Genomic DNA, 14613 nt, shown 5'->3' on the forward strand with positions numbered 1-14613 from the left:
CTGATGATAATAATAATGTTTTTGCGCCTAAATTTATGTGCCTCCCCCCCTCTCTTTTGCCCTTGTTGTACCTGGATACTGCAGGGGAGAGCCTGGGGAGCTGCTTCCAGCGGAGCTGTGAAGAAACAATGGCGCTGGTTAGTGCTGAGGAAGAAGCTCCGCCCCCTCAGCGGAGGGGTGGGGTTTTTACATATATACAGTCTGGGACTGTATATATGTTCATATTTGCCCAAAAGGTATTTAAATTGCTGCCCAGGGTGCCCCCCCCCCCCCAATGCCTTGCACCCTACAGTGACCGGAGTGTGTGGTGTGCAGTGGGAGCAATGGCGCACAGCTGCGGTGCTGTGCGCTACCTTACAGTGAAGAGAGTCTTCATGCCGCCGATTTCGATGTCTTCATGCTTTTCCTGGTCTTCTGTACTTCTGGCTCTGCGAGGGGGACGGCGGCGCGGCTCCGGGAACGGACGATCGAGGTATGGTACATGTGTTCGATCCCTCTGGAGCTAATGGTGTCCAGTAGCCTAAGAAGCGCAACCTAGCTGCAGTTAGGTAGGTTCGCTTCTCTCCCCTCAGTCCGACGTAGCAGTGAGTCCGTTGCCAGAAGCTCACTGAAAATAAAAAAACGAACAAATACTTTCTTTTTCTAGCAGGCTCAGGAGAGCCTCCTAGGAGCACCCAGCTCTGGCCGGGCACAGATTCTGAGGTCTGGAGGAGGGGCATAGAGGGAGGAGCCAGTGCACACCAGGTAGTACCTAATCTTTCTATAGAGTGCCCAGTCTCCTGCGGAGCCCGTCTATTCTCCATGGTCCTTACGGAGTCCCCAGCATCCACTAGGACGTTAGAGAAATTTTGCATGGCTACGATCAGCCACCCTGACATGCGGGTTGATGCCCAGCATGTCTGGCTCTGCGCCCCCCCCCCCCGGTACAAAAGCATTTCACGGCAATGTTTTTTGTACCTGAAGAGTAGCTTCCTACCAGCACAGCTCCTGCTCGCTGGCAGGGAGCGTCCCATCGCTCTCCGGGGGGCGCAGCAGCCGCGTATGACGCTATGTAGCCGCCGCGGTCCCCCCCATGGTCTGCGTTTCCCGGGCCGCATTACCAAAACAGCAGCCACACGCCACCGGCCCGCCTCTGCCTGTCAATCAGGGAGAGGTGAGCTGCCAATCACATCTTTAGCATGCGCCAGCACACTGCGGTGCCTGCGCAGTTCAGACCTGATTGCCCGCTGTGCGAAAACGCACAGCAGCGATCAGGTCTGAATTAGCTTCCAAGTCTCCACCTATATCAGGAAGTCCCTGGGAGTACTCCTGTACCAGAGTATAGGCTCCCAAGCCTTGTTCCGGTGTCAGCCTTGTGCTATATTGTTTCCTGTTCCGGATTCCAGTCTGCTGTGCTCCGTTACATTTCCTGCTCCGATCCTGAGATTGTCTCTCAGTGTTCCATCCATACTCCAGACGACTGGTTTACCACACCAGTGTCCACACCCCATCCTGCAGTGTCTGCTCCAGCACATATCACCCCCTGTACCTGGGAAGCCAGACTGAAGGCTGCGACCTCTGTGTCCAGAGCAACTAAGACCAAACCTTATGAGGGCCCCTGGTGACTTATCACCGGAACGTTAGACTCTGAGCCTCAGCCCAGGGTCTCAGCCAATCCCACGAGACAGATTTACCTCTACAATCCATCCGTGACATTATGACAGCAATTATTTATGCAGAGTCAGATAACTTGGAAGGCATTTTATTTAATACATTATAAATGGCTCAGTTTGTGTGCGTTCCGGTCACATGTGATTGCAACTTATTTGTATATTTAATACAGGTCGCAAGATATATTTAGATGGATAATAGTTAAGGTTATGACTTGTAAATACAGTACATACTGTAACATTGATACATTTAAAAGGGATTTGCAACTAAAAGTAATAAACACTTATTATAGTCAGCACACACATTTGGCTCGATTCAATTTGATGATAGTTGAAAAGCGCCGTGAAGGGGGGTTTTGTCAGGAGAACGGGCAGTCTCCAACTTAAGTGTCTGGTGCGGCGCTGTTTCTGCCGTGTTAAGGGCACAAATTTTGCCGGATTTATAAAGGCACTTTTGGCGGATTTCTGACCACATCCCTCCAAGGCTGCGAGAAATCCCAATGTTGGCTGCAACATGGCGCTGTATTGAATAGCTCCAGGAGCGGCGCTATTCAATGGTCATCTAATTGAATCGAGCCCATAATGTACTATCAGTATATAAGTGATTTGTGTACACAGTAAGCAAACTTTGTACTGTTTGGACTTATTCTGTTCCGTATTTCCGTAGGATGACTCCAGTGGTCTTGCGGAGGTGATCGCATCAGGCAGCTATGAAATATGACTGATATTAAGTTCTATTTAAACTGATAGACTAGTATGAATTTCCTAGCAAGACTACACAGGTTTAACTGCAGGACCCTGAGGCAATACATGTGGCAGGACAAAGACCAGAAGAAGTGACCTATAGGACATGGAGTACTTGGGATGTCCTAATCCTTCAACCTATGAATATTGTTCTTTAAGGTATAGCTTGACTACAGTTGTGATGTCGTAGCCTTGTTCATGTTGAAATGTATAAATCTGTGATCTCTGGCCCTGAAGGCACAGAGAGTTCTGTATTGAAGCCTGGAACAGTGCTGTCTATGAACTTGTGTAATATATTGGTGGCACTTATGCTTTATACTATAGAATAACTAGCTCTTTGTGCTTTAGAACCACACAATCAGATCGGACTATATTTTGCAACTATGTACACAACTTTTACCAGCGGTAACATAATAGAAACATGACTAACACTATGGTCTGTTATTACTGTGGAGGGAGGTGCCGATATCTACTGGCATAAATAAATACTGTAAGTTTCACCTGAGTGATCCCAGTCTTATATTACTGACACAGATTCCAATTATCTGTGGATGGATAACAGTGTCACTGTGCGACTGGAATGTTGCTACAACCCTGTTGTGTATCAGATCATAGTAATGCTTTACTCCCGTGTGATTTCTGATGTATAACAAGATTTGATTTGCTTGTAAAACATTTCCTACACTCAGAGCATGGAAACGGCTTCTCCCCTGTGTGATGTCTCTGATGTCTAACAAGATCTGATTTGCGTATAAAACATTTCCCACACTGAGGGCATGGAAATGGCCTCTCCCCTGTGTGAATTAGCTCATGCTCAATAAGCACTGATTTGCGTAGAAAGCATTTCCCACACTCAGAGCATTGAAATGTCCTCTCACCTGCATGACTTCTCTGATGTATAACAAGACCTGATTTCCGTATAAAACATTTCCCACACTCAGAGCATAGAAATGGCTTCTCACCTGTGTGACTTCTCTGATGTCTAACAAGATCTGATTTAAACATAAAACATTTCCCACACTCAGAGCATGGAAATGGTTTCTCACCTGTGTGACTAATCTGATGTCTAACAAGTTCTGTTTTGAGTGCAAAACATTTCCCACACTCAGAGCATGAATATGCCGTCTCACCTGTGTGATGTCTCTGATGTAAAACAAGTTGTGATTTCTGTATAAAACATTTCCCACACTCAGAGCACAGAAATGGCTTCTCACCTGTATGACATTTCTGATGTCTAAAAAGACTTGATTTATTCAGAAAACATTTTGCACACTCAGAGCATGGAAATGGCCTCTCACCTGTGTGACTTCTCTGATGTTTAATATATTGTGATTGGAATGGAAAACATTTCCCACACTCAGTACATGGAAATGGTTTCTCACCTGTGTGACTTCTCTGATGTGTAACAAGACCAGATTTCTGTAAAAAACATTTCCCACACTCAGAACATGGAAATGTTTTTTTGCCTGTGTGAATTCTCTGATGTTTAAGAAGATCTGATTTACGTATAAAACATTTCCCACACACAGAACATGGAAATGGCTTCTCACCTGTGTGAATTCTCTGATGTCTAACAAGGTCTGATTTGCATACAAAACATTTTCCACACTCAGTGCATGGAAACGGTCTCTCACCTGTGTGACTTCTCTGATGTACAACAAGTTGTGATTTGCATATAAAACATTTCCCACACTCAGAACATGGAAATGGTTTCTCACCTTTGTGACTTCTCTGATGTGTAACAAGTTGTGATTTAAATGTAAAACTTTTCCCACACTCAGAATAGGTAAATATTTTACCACATGTATGAGCTGCACGATGTGTAACAAAATCTGAGGTATTAGATGAACAGTCATTGCGATTAGAGGGAACAGATGAAGTATCAGCGCTGTGAGGTACTGGATGTATAGTTAGAGTAATGGGGATGTCTCCTGGAGAATCCTGTGTGATGTTATCTTCTATTTTACTATCTGCAGACAAGATGAGATCTCCCTCCAAGGAATTCCTGCTTGTGCCTCCATCTGCTGGAAATAATATAACTATTATAATGCCCAGTTCTATATACTGTAAACGTCGATTTACATACAGGACTAAAAGCAACACTTTAGAAACACATTAAATACACTGTAAAATGGAGCCGCTGTGGCCGTTTGTGATCAACCTTACACCATTAGCATACAAAGCCCCGTATCGTGTACGTACTTTGCGTACAAACGCTGCGCTGGCCGTACAAAGTACACGCAGTGCGTACACACCCAAAGACACTCCGTGAGCACTTAGCAGCTACACGTGTGACTGAAATACACTTATAATCTTAGCAGGAAAAAGAGACACGACACCAGATTGTATTTAAGATGCTGGGTTCAGACACACCAACATATAATTGCTGAAAGGGGGTTACACTAAACAATACAATACAATAGAAAAATGGCTACAGTCAATGGTACATACGTTTTGGTTTCACCTACGCTTCCCGGCCGGTCCTCAGTCATCAAGGGAGATGACCTTCAGAGTCTGTGATAGTGACCTGGCCTGCAGCTGGCTTTTTATACAGTGGATCAAAACATAATACAATAGACACTGTGTACTCTTCTTCCATTGGTTCTGGGGTGGGACATATCCTGTGCACCGGGGATCATTGGTCAGCTCAAGAGGTGGGCGATGGCTAAGACTTGAGATATGATTTCTGTTTGCATCTGAGTTCCCGCCCCATGACCAGTAAAACCCATCACATTAATCATACATAAATCTGGTATTAATAACTTAATGTTGCAATATATGATAATATTCTTATACCCACCAGATTAATGTTTACGTGACTGAACAATATGATCCCACACATGATATGATTATTTCCATACTCAAGATATACATATATCTATCTATATATATATATATATATATATATATATATACACACACACACACATACACACACACACACACACACACACACACACACACACACACACACTCCTGCTATTACAATTTGTTAGGAAATATATATATCTCCAAGAGTTTAGACTATGAATGTTATTACCTCAAATTTCTAAATGTCTGGTTTGTAATTTGTTAGCTATTGCTAATTGAGTTTCTCTTCAGTCAACCTAGGTTCCTGGATATTGTCTTTTTTGTTTGTCCTGTCTTCAGATAAGACAATGAAAATCCAGTATTTATTGTCTTCGACAGATACTGGACAACTCTAGAACAATAGGAGTAACCAAAGGTATTTGCCTTCTTGATAGGATTTCAGAGCTTTGCGTAAATAAGGCCATCTGGTACATTGTATTTAGAGTTTCTGGGAGGATAATTTATGTGCGAACCATCTTCATGCTATTAGAAGGGTGAGCAGACAGTGGGTGATTTATGCAATATATGGATTAAATATATGATATGTCTTTGTGGCTTTTCCATGCGAGTACAAATGCTTCCGTAATTACTCCTGCCACATGCCTACACGCACGACCGCGTGAACGATCATATGCAATTTGCAAATATGTGCACGCACGACCGAAAAAAGTACCCGCATGGAGGCCATCTATGTGGCGTTTGAACGTGATGTGTGTACTGTAATATTTTCCGACTTCGACAATACAGTGCACACATATTACTCCGCACTACAGAGAATACCTAGAAATTCACTTTAATCCCTGCCCCAGTGGGGCTATCTATATTCCCTTCTAGGGAGGCCAACCCCGGATATCGGGACTGAAAAATGGTCAATCCCGGGATTCCCGTAATACTCGGGACTGGCTTTTTTTAATGTGTCCGGCCGTCCGCCCTGCCTCTCCTCACCCGCCCCGCACACATAACGCACCAATCTAGCGCGGCGGGTGGGAGTCACAGGTCACGCTGCGCAGGGGGAGCCGGAGGAGGCAGCCTTAGGACGCTCAACACTGCCCGTCATTAAAGGGCCGCCTGATCCCTCAAACCCCAGGATTGGAGCTCGGACAATTTTTTGCCTAAATCCTGGGATCACTAAAACCCGATCCTGGGATTGGCCATCCTATTCCCTTCCATATGACCACACATGAACACACTAGGGTTCATTTGTGTCAAAAGCAAGTTAACCTACCAGTACGAATTTTGTACAGTTTCAGGAAACATACGAACCCACACAGATAGATAATTGGTTGGGAATTGAACCTAATGCTGCGAGACAGCACTGCTCACCACTATATCACCGTGTCACTATTATGAATAATGTTCAGTTGTTAAATTTCATCTTATAAACTATGACCACATCATTACAATTATAAATGTACCAACAACAAATACGCTGAGCCACAATATCCATCCAGACTGCCCCCCCACGTACATATAGGACACTTGTAGGCTGAACCACCAATATCTGCTTCCACGCTACACCAAGTGCACCAGGTGGATAGATATGTAACAACAGCATCCTCTACACAGTCCTCTGGTCATCTCCGGGTAGAGTAGCCCCACCAGTCCCATGCCACTAAATTAAGCCAATAAGTCAATCATTAAAGTGACGACATAATTACTGAAGTATGAGAACCACCAGACAGTATAGGTAGAAGACTGGTCAGATCTCTGGGCTGGTGACACACAGTAACATGATGTGAGGGGAGAGCAGGAGTATAATAGAGGCTGATGTCTCCTGATGTATGAGATACACCAGAGAGTGTGGGGAGGAGACTGGTCAGATCTCTGGGCTGGTAATACAGTGACATGATGTAATGGGAGAGCAGGAGTATAATAGGGGCTGATGGTTCCTGATGTACGAGATACACCAGAGAGTGTGGGGAGGAGACTGGTCAGATATCTGGGCTGGTAACACACAGTGACATGATGTGAGGGGAGAGCAGGACTATAATAGGGGCTGATGGCTCCTGATGTATGAGATACACCAGAGAGTGTGGGGAGGAGATCTCTGGGCTGGTCACACACAGTGACATGATGTGAGGGGGAGAGCAGGAGTATAATAAGGGCTGATGGCTCCTGATGTATGAGATACACCAGAGAGTGTGAGGAGGAGACTGGTTAGATCCCTGGGTTGGTAACATACAGTGACATGGGCCAGATGTAATGACACCCGAGATTGGCGGAGATGCTAGATGTCGGCTGATCTCTGACTTTTTTAAGGGTGCAATCACTTACAAGTGATAAGTTCAGACAGCATCAAACACGGTCGACGAATTTGGGTGTCAGTACGTCTGGCCCATGATGTGAGAGGTATAGCAGGAGCTTAATAGGGGGTGATGTCTCTCTACTCCCACACTGGGTAAATTTATTTCCCTCATTAGTTTGACTCAACAGAGTAGGGTGCAGGGGATGAGACTTCTGTAGTAACTCAGCAAGAAAAATATGTGACTATTTCCTGAAATAAGTGATTATTACTCACCTGTTCTGATATCTGTAGGGATTTCCTCCTCCTTACACTTCTGAACTCCCCTCACATACGTCTCTTCTTCTCCTTCTATATATTCTATCTTTATATCAGTCACATACGTCTCTTCTTCTCCCTCTGTATCTTCTGCCTTCATATCAGTCACATACGTCTCTTCTTCTCCCTCTATATCTTCTGCCTTCATATCAGTCACATACGTCTCTTCTTCTCCCTCTGTATCTTCTGCCTTCATAACAGTCACATACGTCTCTTCTTCTCCCTCTAGATCTTCTGCTTTCATATCAGTCACATACGTCTCTTCTTCTCCCTCTGTATCTTCTGCCTTCATATCAGTCACATACGTCTCTTCTTCTCCCTCTATATCTTCTGCCTTCATATCAGTCACATATGTCTCTTCTTCTCCCTTCATATCAGTCACATACGTCTCTTCTCTCTCTATGTCTTCTGCCTTCATATCAGTCACATATGTCTCTTCTATCTCTATATCTTCTGCCTTCATATCAGAAAGGTGCGTACCCTAAATAACAACAAAAATAAGATTTTACTCACTGGTAAATCTATTTCTCGTAGTCCGTAGTGGATGCTGGGAACTCCGTAAGGACCATGGGGAATAGCGGCTCCGCAGGAGACTGGGCACAAAAGTAAAGCTTTAGGACTACCTGGTGTGCACTGGCTCCTCCCCCTATGACCCTCCTCCAAGCCTCAGTTAGGATACTGTGCCCGGACGAGCGTACACAATAAGGAAGGATTTTTGAATCCCGGGTAAGACTCATACCAGCCACACCAATCACACCGTATAACTTGTGATCTGAACCCAGTTAACAGTATGATAACAGAGGAGCCTCTCGAAAAGATGGCTCACTACAACAATAACCCGATTATTTTACAATAACTATGTACAAGTATTGCAGATAATCCGCACTTGGGATGGGCGCCCAGCATCCACTACGGACTACGAGAAATAGATTTACCGGTGAGTAAAATCTTATTTTCTCTGACGTCCTAGTGGATGCTGGGAACTCCGTAAGGACCATGGGGATTATACCAAAGCTCCCAAACGGGCGGGAGAGTGCGGATGACTCTGCAGCACCGAATGAGAGAACTCCAGGTCCTCCTCAGCCAGGGTATCAAATTTGTAGAATTTTGCAAACGTATTTGCTCCTGACCAAGTAGCTGCTCTGCAAAGTTGTAAAGCCGAGACCCCTCGGGCAGCCGCCCAAGATGAGCCCACCTTCCTTGTGGAGTGGGCATTTACAGATTTTTGGCTGTGGCAGGCCTGCCACAGAATGTGCAAGCTGAATTGTACTACAAATCCAACGAGCAATAGTCTGCTTAGAAGCAGGAGCACCCAGCTTGTTGGGTGCATACAGGATAAACAGCGAGTCAGATTTTCTGACTCCAGCCGTCCTGGAAAGATATATTTTCAGGGCCCTGACAACGTCTAGCAACTTGGAGTCCTCCAAGTCCCTAGTAGCCGCAGGCACCACAATAGGTTGGTTCAGGTGAAACGCTGAAACCCACCTTAGGGAGAAACTGAGGACGAGTCCTCAATTCCGCCCTGTCCGAATGGAAAATCAGATAAGGGCTTTTACAGGATAAAGCCGCCAATTCTGACACGCGCCTGGCCGAGGCCAGGGCCAATAGCATGACCACTTTCCATGTGAGATATTTTAACTCCACAGATTTAAGTGGTTCAAACCAATGTGACTTTAGGAACCCCAAAACTACATTGAGATCCCAAGGTGCCACTGGAGGCACAAAAGGAGGCTGTATATGCAGTACCCCTTTTACAAACGTCTGAACTTCAGGGACTGAAGCTAGTTCTTTCTGGAAGAAAATTGACAGGGCCGAAATTTGAACCTTAATGGACCCCAATTTCAGGCCCATAGACACTCCTGTTTGCAGGAAATGTAGGAATCGACCCAGTTGAAAATTCCTCCGTCGGGGCCTTACTGGCCTCGCACCACGCAACATATTTTCGCCAAATGCGGTGATAATGTTTTTCGGTTACATCCTTCCTGGCTTTGATCAGGGTAGGGATGACTTCATCCAGAATGCCTTTTTCCTTCAGGATCCGGCGTTCAACCGCCATGCCGTCAAACGCAGCCGCGGTAAGTCTTGGAACAGACAGGGTCCTTGCTGGAGCAGGTCCCTTCTTAGAGGTAGAGGCCACGGATCCTCCGTGAGCATCTCTTGAAGTTCCGGGTACCAAGTCCTTCTTGGCCAATCCGGAGCCACGAATATAGTGCTTACTCCTCTCCGTCTTATAATTCTCAGTACCTTGGGTATGAGAGGAAGAGGAGGGAACACATACACTGACTGGTACACCCACGGTGTTACCAGAGCGTCTACAGCTATTGCCTGAGGGTCCCTTGACCTGGCGCAATACCTGTCGAGTTTTTTGTTGAGGCGGGACGCCCTCATGTCCACCTTTGGTTTTTCCCAACGGTTTATAATGATGTGGAAGACTTCTGGGTGAAGTCCCCACTCTCCCGGGTGGAGGTCGTGCCTGCTGAGGAAGTCTGCTTCCTAGTTGTCCACTCCCGGAATGAATACTGCTGACAGTGCTATCACATGATTTTCCGCCCAGCGAAAAATCCTTGCAGCTTCTGCCATTGCCCTCCTGCTTCTTGAGCCGCCCTGTCTGTTTACGTGGGCGACTGCCGTGATGTTGTCCGACTGGATCAACACCGGCTGACCTTGAAGCAGAGGTCTTGCTAAGCTTAGAGCATTGTAAATGGCCCTTAGCTCCAGGATATTTATGTGAAGTGATGTCTCCAGGCTTGACCATAAGCCCTGGAAATTCCTTCCCTGTGTGACTGCTCCCCAGCCTCGGAGGCTGGCATCCGTGGTCACCAGGACCCAGTCCTGAATGCCGAATCTGCGGCCCTCTAGAAGATGAGCACTCTGCAACCACCACAGGAGAGACACCCTTGTCCTTGGTGACAGTGTTATCCGCTGATGCATCTGAAGATGCGATCCGGACCATTTGTCCAGCAGGTCCCACTGGAAAGTTCTTGCGTGGAATCTGCCGAATGGGATTGCTTCGTAGGAAGCCACCATTTTTCCCAGAACCCTTGTGCATTGATGCACTGAGACTTGGCTCGGTTTTAGGAGGTTCCTGACTAGCTCGGATAACTCCCTGGCTTTCTCCTCCGGGAGAAACACCTTTTTCTGGACTGTGTCCAGGATCATCCCTAGGAACAGAAGACGAGTCGTCGGAATCAGCTGCGATTTTGGAATATTGAGAATCCAACCGTGCTGCCGCAACACTACCTGAGATAGTGCTACACCGACCTCCAACTGTTCCCTGGATCTTACCCTTATCAGGAGATCGTCCAAGTAAGGGATAACTAAAACTCCCTTCCTTCGAAGGAGTATCATCATTTCGGCCATTACCTTGGTAAAGACCCGGGGTGCCGTGGACCATCCAAACGGCAGCGTCTGAAACTGATAGTGACAGTTCTGTACCACAAACCTGAGGTACCCTTGGTGAGAAGGGTAAATTGGGACATGAAGGTAAGCATCCTTGATGTCCAGAGACACCATGTAGTCCCCTTCTTCCAGGTTCGCAATCACTGCTCTGAGTGACTCCATCTTGAATTTGAACCTCTGTATGTAAGTGTTCAAAGATTTTAGATTTAAAATCGGTCTCACCGAGCCGTCCGGCTTCGGTACCACAACAGTGTGGAAAAATACCCCTTTCCCTGTTGCAGGAGGGGTACCTTGATTATCACCTGCTGGGAATACAGCTTGTGAATGGCTTCCAATACTGCCTCCCTGTCGGAGGGAGACGTCGGTAAAGCCGACTTTAGGAAACGGCGAGGGGGAGACGTCTCGAATTCCAATTTGTACCCCTGAGATACCACCTGAAGGATCCAGGGGTCTACTTGCGAGTGAGCCCACTGCGCGCTGAAATTCTTGAGACGGGCCCCCACCGTGCCTGAGTCCGCTTGTAAAGCCCCAGCGTCATGCTGAGGGCTTGGCAGAGGCGGGAGAGGGCTTCTGTTCCTGGGAACTGGCTGATTTCTGCAGCCTTTTTCCTCTCTCTCTGTCACGGGGCAGAAATGAGGAACCTTTTGCCCGCTTGCCCTTATGGGAACGAAAGGACTGCGCCTGATAATACGGTGTCTTCTTATGTTGAGAGGCGACCTGGGGTAAAAACGTGGATTTCCCAGCTGTTGCCGTGGCCACCAGGTCTGAAAGACCAACCCCAAATAAATCCTCCCCTTTATAAGGCAATACTTCCATATGCCGTTTGGAATCCGCATCACCTGACCACTGTCGTGTCCATAACCCTCTTCTGGCAGAAATGGACAGCGCACTTACTCTTGATGCCAGTCGACAAATATCCCGCTGTGCATCACGCATATATAGAAATGCATCTTTTAAATGCTCTATAGGCAATAATATACTGTCCCTATCTAGGGTATCAATATTTTCAGTCAGAGAATCCGACCACGCCAACCCAGCACTGCACATCCAGGCTGAGGCGATTGCTGGTCGCAGTATATCACCAGTATGTGTGTAAATACATTTTAGGATACCCTCCTGCTTTCTATCAGCAGGATCCTTAAGGGCGGCCATCTCAGGAGAGGGTAGAGCCCCTTGTTTTGACAAGTGTGTGAGCGCTTTATCAACCCTAGGGGGTGTTTCCCAACGCACCCTAACCTCTGGCGGGAAAGGATATAATGCCAATAACTTTTTAGAAATTATCAGTTTTTATCGGGGGAAACCCACGCTTCATCACACACCTCATTTAATTTCTCAGATTCAGGAAAACTACAGGTAGTTTTTCCTCACCGAACATAATACCCCTTTTGGTGGTACTCGTATTATCAGAAATGTGTAAAACATTTTTCATTGCCTCAATCATGTAACGTGTGGCCCTACTGGAAGTCACATTTGTCTCTTCACCGTCGACACTGGAGTCAGTATCCGTGTCGGCGTCCGTATCTGCCATCTGAGGTAACGGGCGCTTTAGAGCCCCTGACGGCCTATGAGACGTCTGGACAGGCACAAACTGAGTAGCCGGCTGTCTCATGTCAACCACTGTCTTTTGTAAAGAGCTGACACTGTCACGTAATTCCTTCCAACAGTTCATCCACTTAGGTGTCGACCCCCTAGGGGGTGACATCACTATTACAGGCAATTTGCTCCGCCTCCACATCATTTTCCTCCTCATACATGTCGACACAAACGTACCGACACACAGCACACACACAGGGAATGCTCTGATAGAGGACAGGACCCCACTAGCCCTTTGGGGAGACAGAGGGAGAGTTTGCAAGCACACACCAGAGCGCTCTATATATACAGGGATAACCTTATATAAGTGTTTTCCCCTTATAGCTGCTGTATTGTTAATACTGCGCCTAATTAGTGCACCCCTCTCTTTTTTAACCATTTCTGTAGTGTAGTGACTGCAGGGGAGAGCCAGGGAGCTTCCCTCCAACGGAGCTGTGAGGGAAAATGGCGCCAGTGTGCTGAGGAGATAGGCTCCGCCCCTTTTTCGCAGACTTTTCTCCTGCTTTTTTATGGATTCTGGCAGGGGTTAAAATTCATCCATATAGCCCTGGGGGCTATATGTGATGTATTTTCGCCAGCCAAGGTGTTTTTATTGCTACTCAGGGCGCCCCCCCCCTAGCGCCCTGCACCCTCAGTGACCGAAGTGTGCTGAGGAGCAATGGCGCACAGCTGCAGTGCTGTGCGCTACCTTGGTGAAGACAGGATGTCTTCTGCCGCCGATTTTTACGGACCTCTTCTTGCTTCTGGCTCTGTAAGGGGGCCGGCGGCGCGGCTCTGGGACCGGACTCCATGGCTGGGCCTGTGTTCGATTCCTCTGGAGCTAATGGTGTCCAGTAGCCTAAGAAGCCCAATCCACTCTGCACGCAGGTGAGTTCGCTTCATCTCCCCTTAGTCCCTCGATGCAGTGAGCCTGTTGCCAGCAGGTCTCACTGAAAATAACAAACCTAAAACTAAACTTTTCACTAAGCAGCTCAGGAGAGCCCCTAGTGTGCACCCTTCTCGTTCGGGCACAAAAATCTAACTGAGGCTTGGAGGAGGGTCATAGGGGGAGGAGCCAGTGCACACCAGGTAGTCCTAAAGCTTTACTTTTGTGCCCAGTCTCCTGCGGAGCCGCTATTCCCCATGGTCCTTACGGAGTTCCCAGCATCCACTAGGACGTCAGAGAAATAACACTTTAATAATGTCTGATTACTTTAAAACTAAACACCATTATATCACTGTATAAGACACACAGCTTCTCTACAGATCATATAGTGACAGTCACTTTGGTATATTGGTAAAACCATGACTCCCACCTACCTGATCCTCCTGTGGGATCCTGTGATTCTCCTCTGTACAGTCCTGGGAATACAGAGGACGGGGACATCTCTCTGGGGTATCTCTGTTACTGGGTCCATCTGTAGGAGACACACAGTGACTGAGTACAGTGTATATATGTGATTATCAGATGATGTGTGTATATAGGGGCCCCGATACCTGCTCTTCCCTGTACAATACATGACAGTCTCCTCTTACCCAGTGATGTGAGGGGACGGTGATTCTCCATCATCATGTCCTTGTACAGACCCCTGTGTTCTTCTATATACGCCCACTCCTGCATGGAGAGATAGACAGTGACATCCTGACACCTTATAGCAGAGATTTTCAACCTTTTACAACTCGCGGCACACTGAACAAGATTTAAATATTGCCAAGGCACACTCAAATATAATGGTGATGCATGGTGCAGTTGCGTGTCCTTGGATGTCATGTTGCAGCTTCTCCATAGGTAACGCATGAACCACATCTGAGAAAGCCAGAGGAGCCCAACAGTGCATG

General features: G+C 46.8%; 1 protein-coding gene across 1 annotated transcript in view; it reads right to left on the reverse strand.

Moving 5' to 3' along the window:
• The window catches only part of LOC135057134 (uncharacterized), a 231732-nt gene that overhangs the window by 212197 nt on the left and 4922 nt on the right, over positions 1 to 14613 (reverse strand). The window contains 4 exon segments of the mRNA XM_063963030.1: positions 3006 to 4417; positions 7762 to 8284; positions 14095 to 14192; positions 14311 to 14389. Of these exon segments, the coding sequence (XP_063819100.1) occupies positions 3006 to 4417; positions 7762 to 8284; positions 14095 to 14192; positions 14311 to 14347 (2070 nt within the window). The 5' untranslated portion in view covers positions 14348 to 14389.

This window comes from Pseudophryne corroboree, chromosome 3 (genome assembly GCF_028390025.1).
Source record: "Pseudophryne corroboree isolate aPseCor3 chromosome 3, aPseCor3.hap2, whole genome shotgun sequence".
Classification (NCBI taxonomy): domain Eukaryota; kingdom Metazoa; phylum Chordata; class Amphibia; order Anura; family Myobatrachidae; genus Pseudophryne; species Pseudophryne corroboree.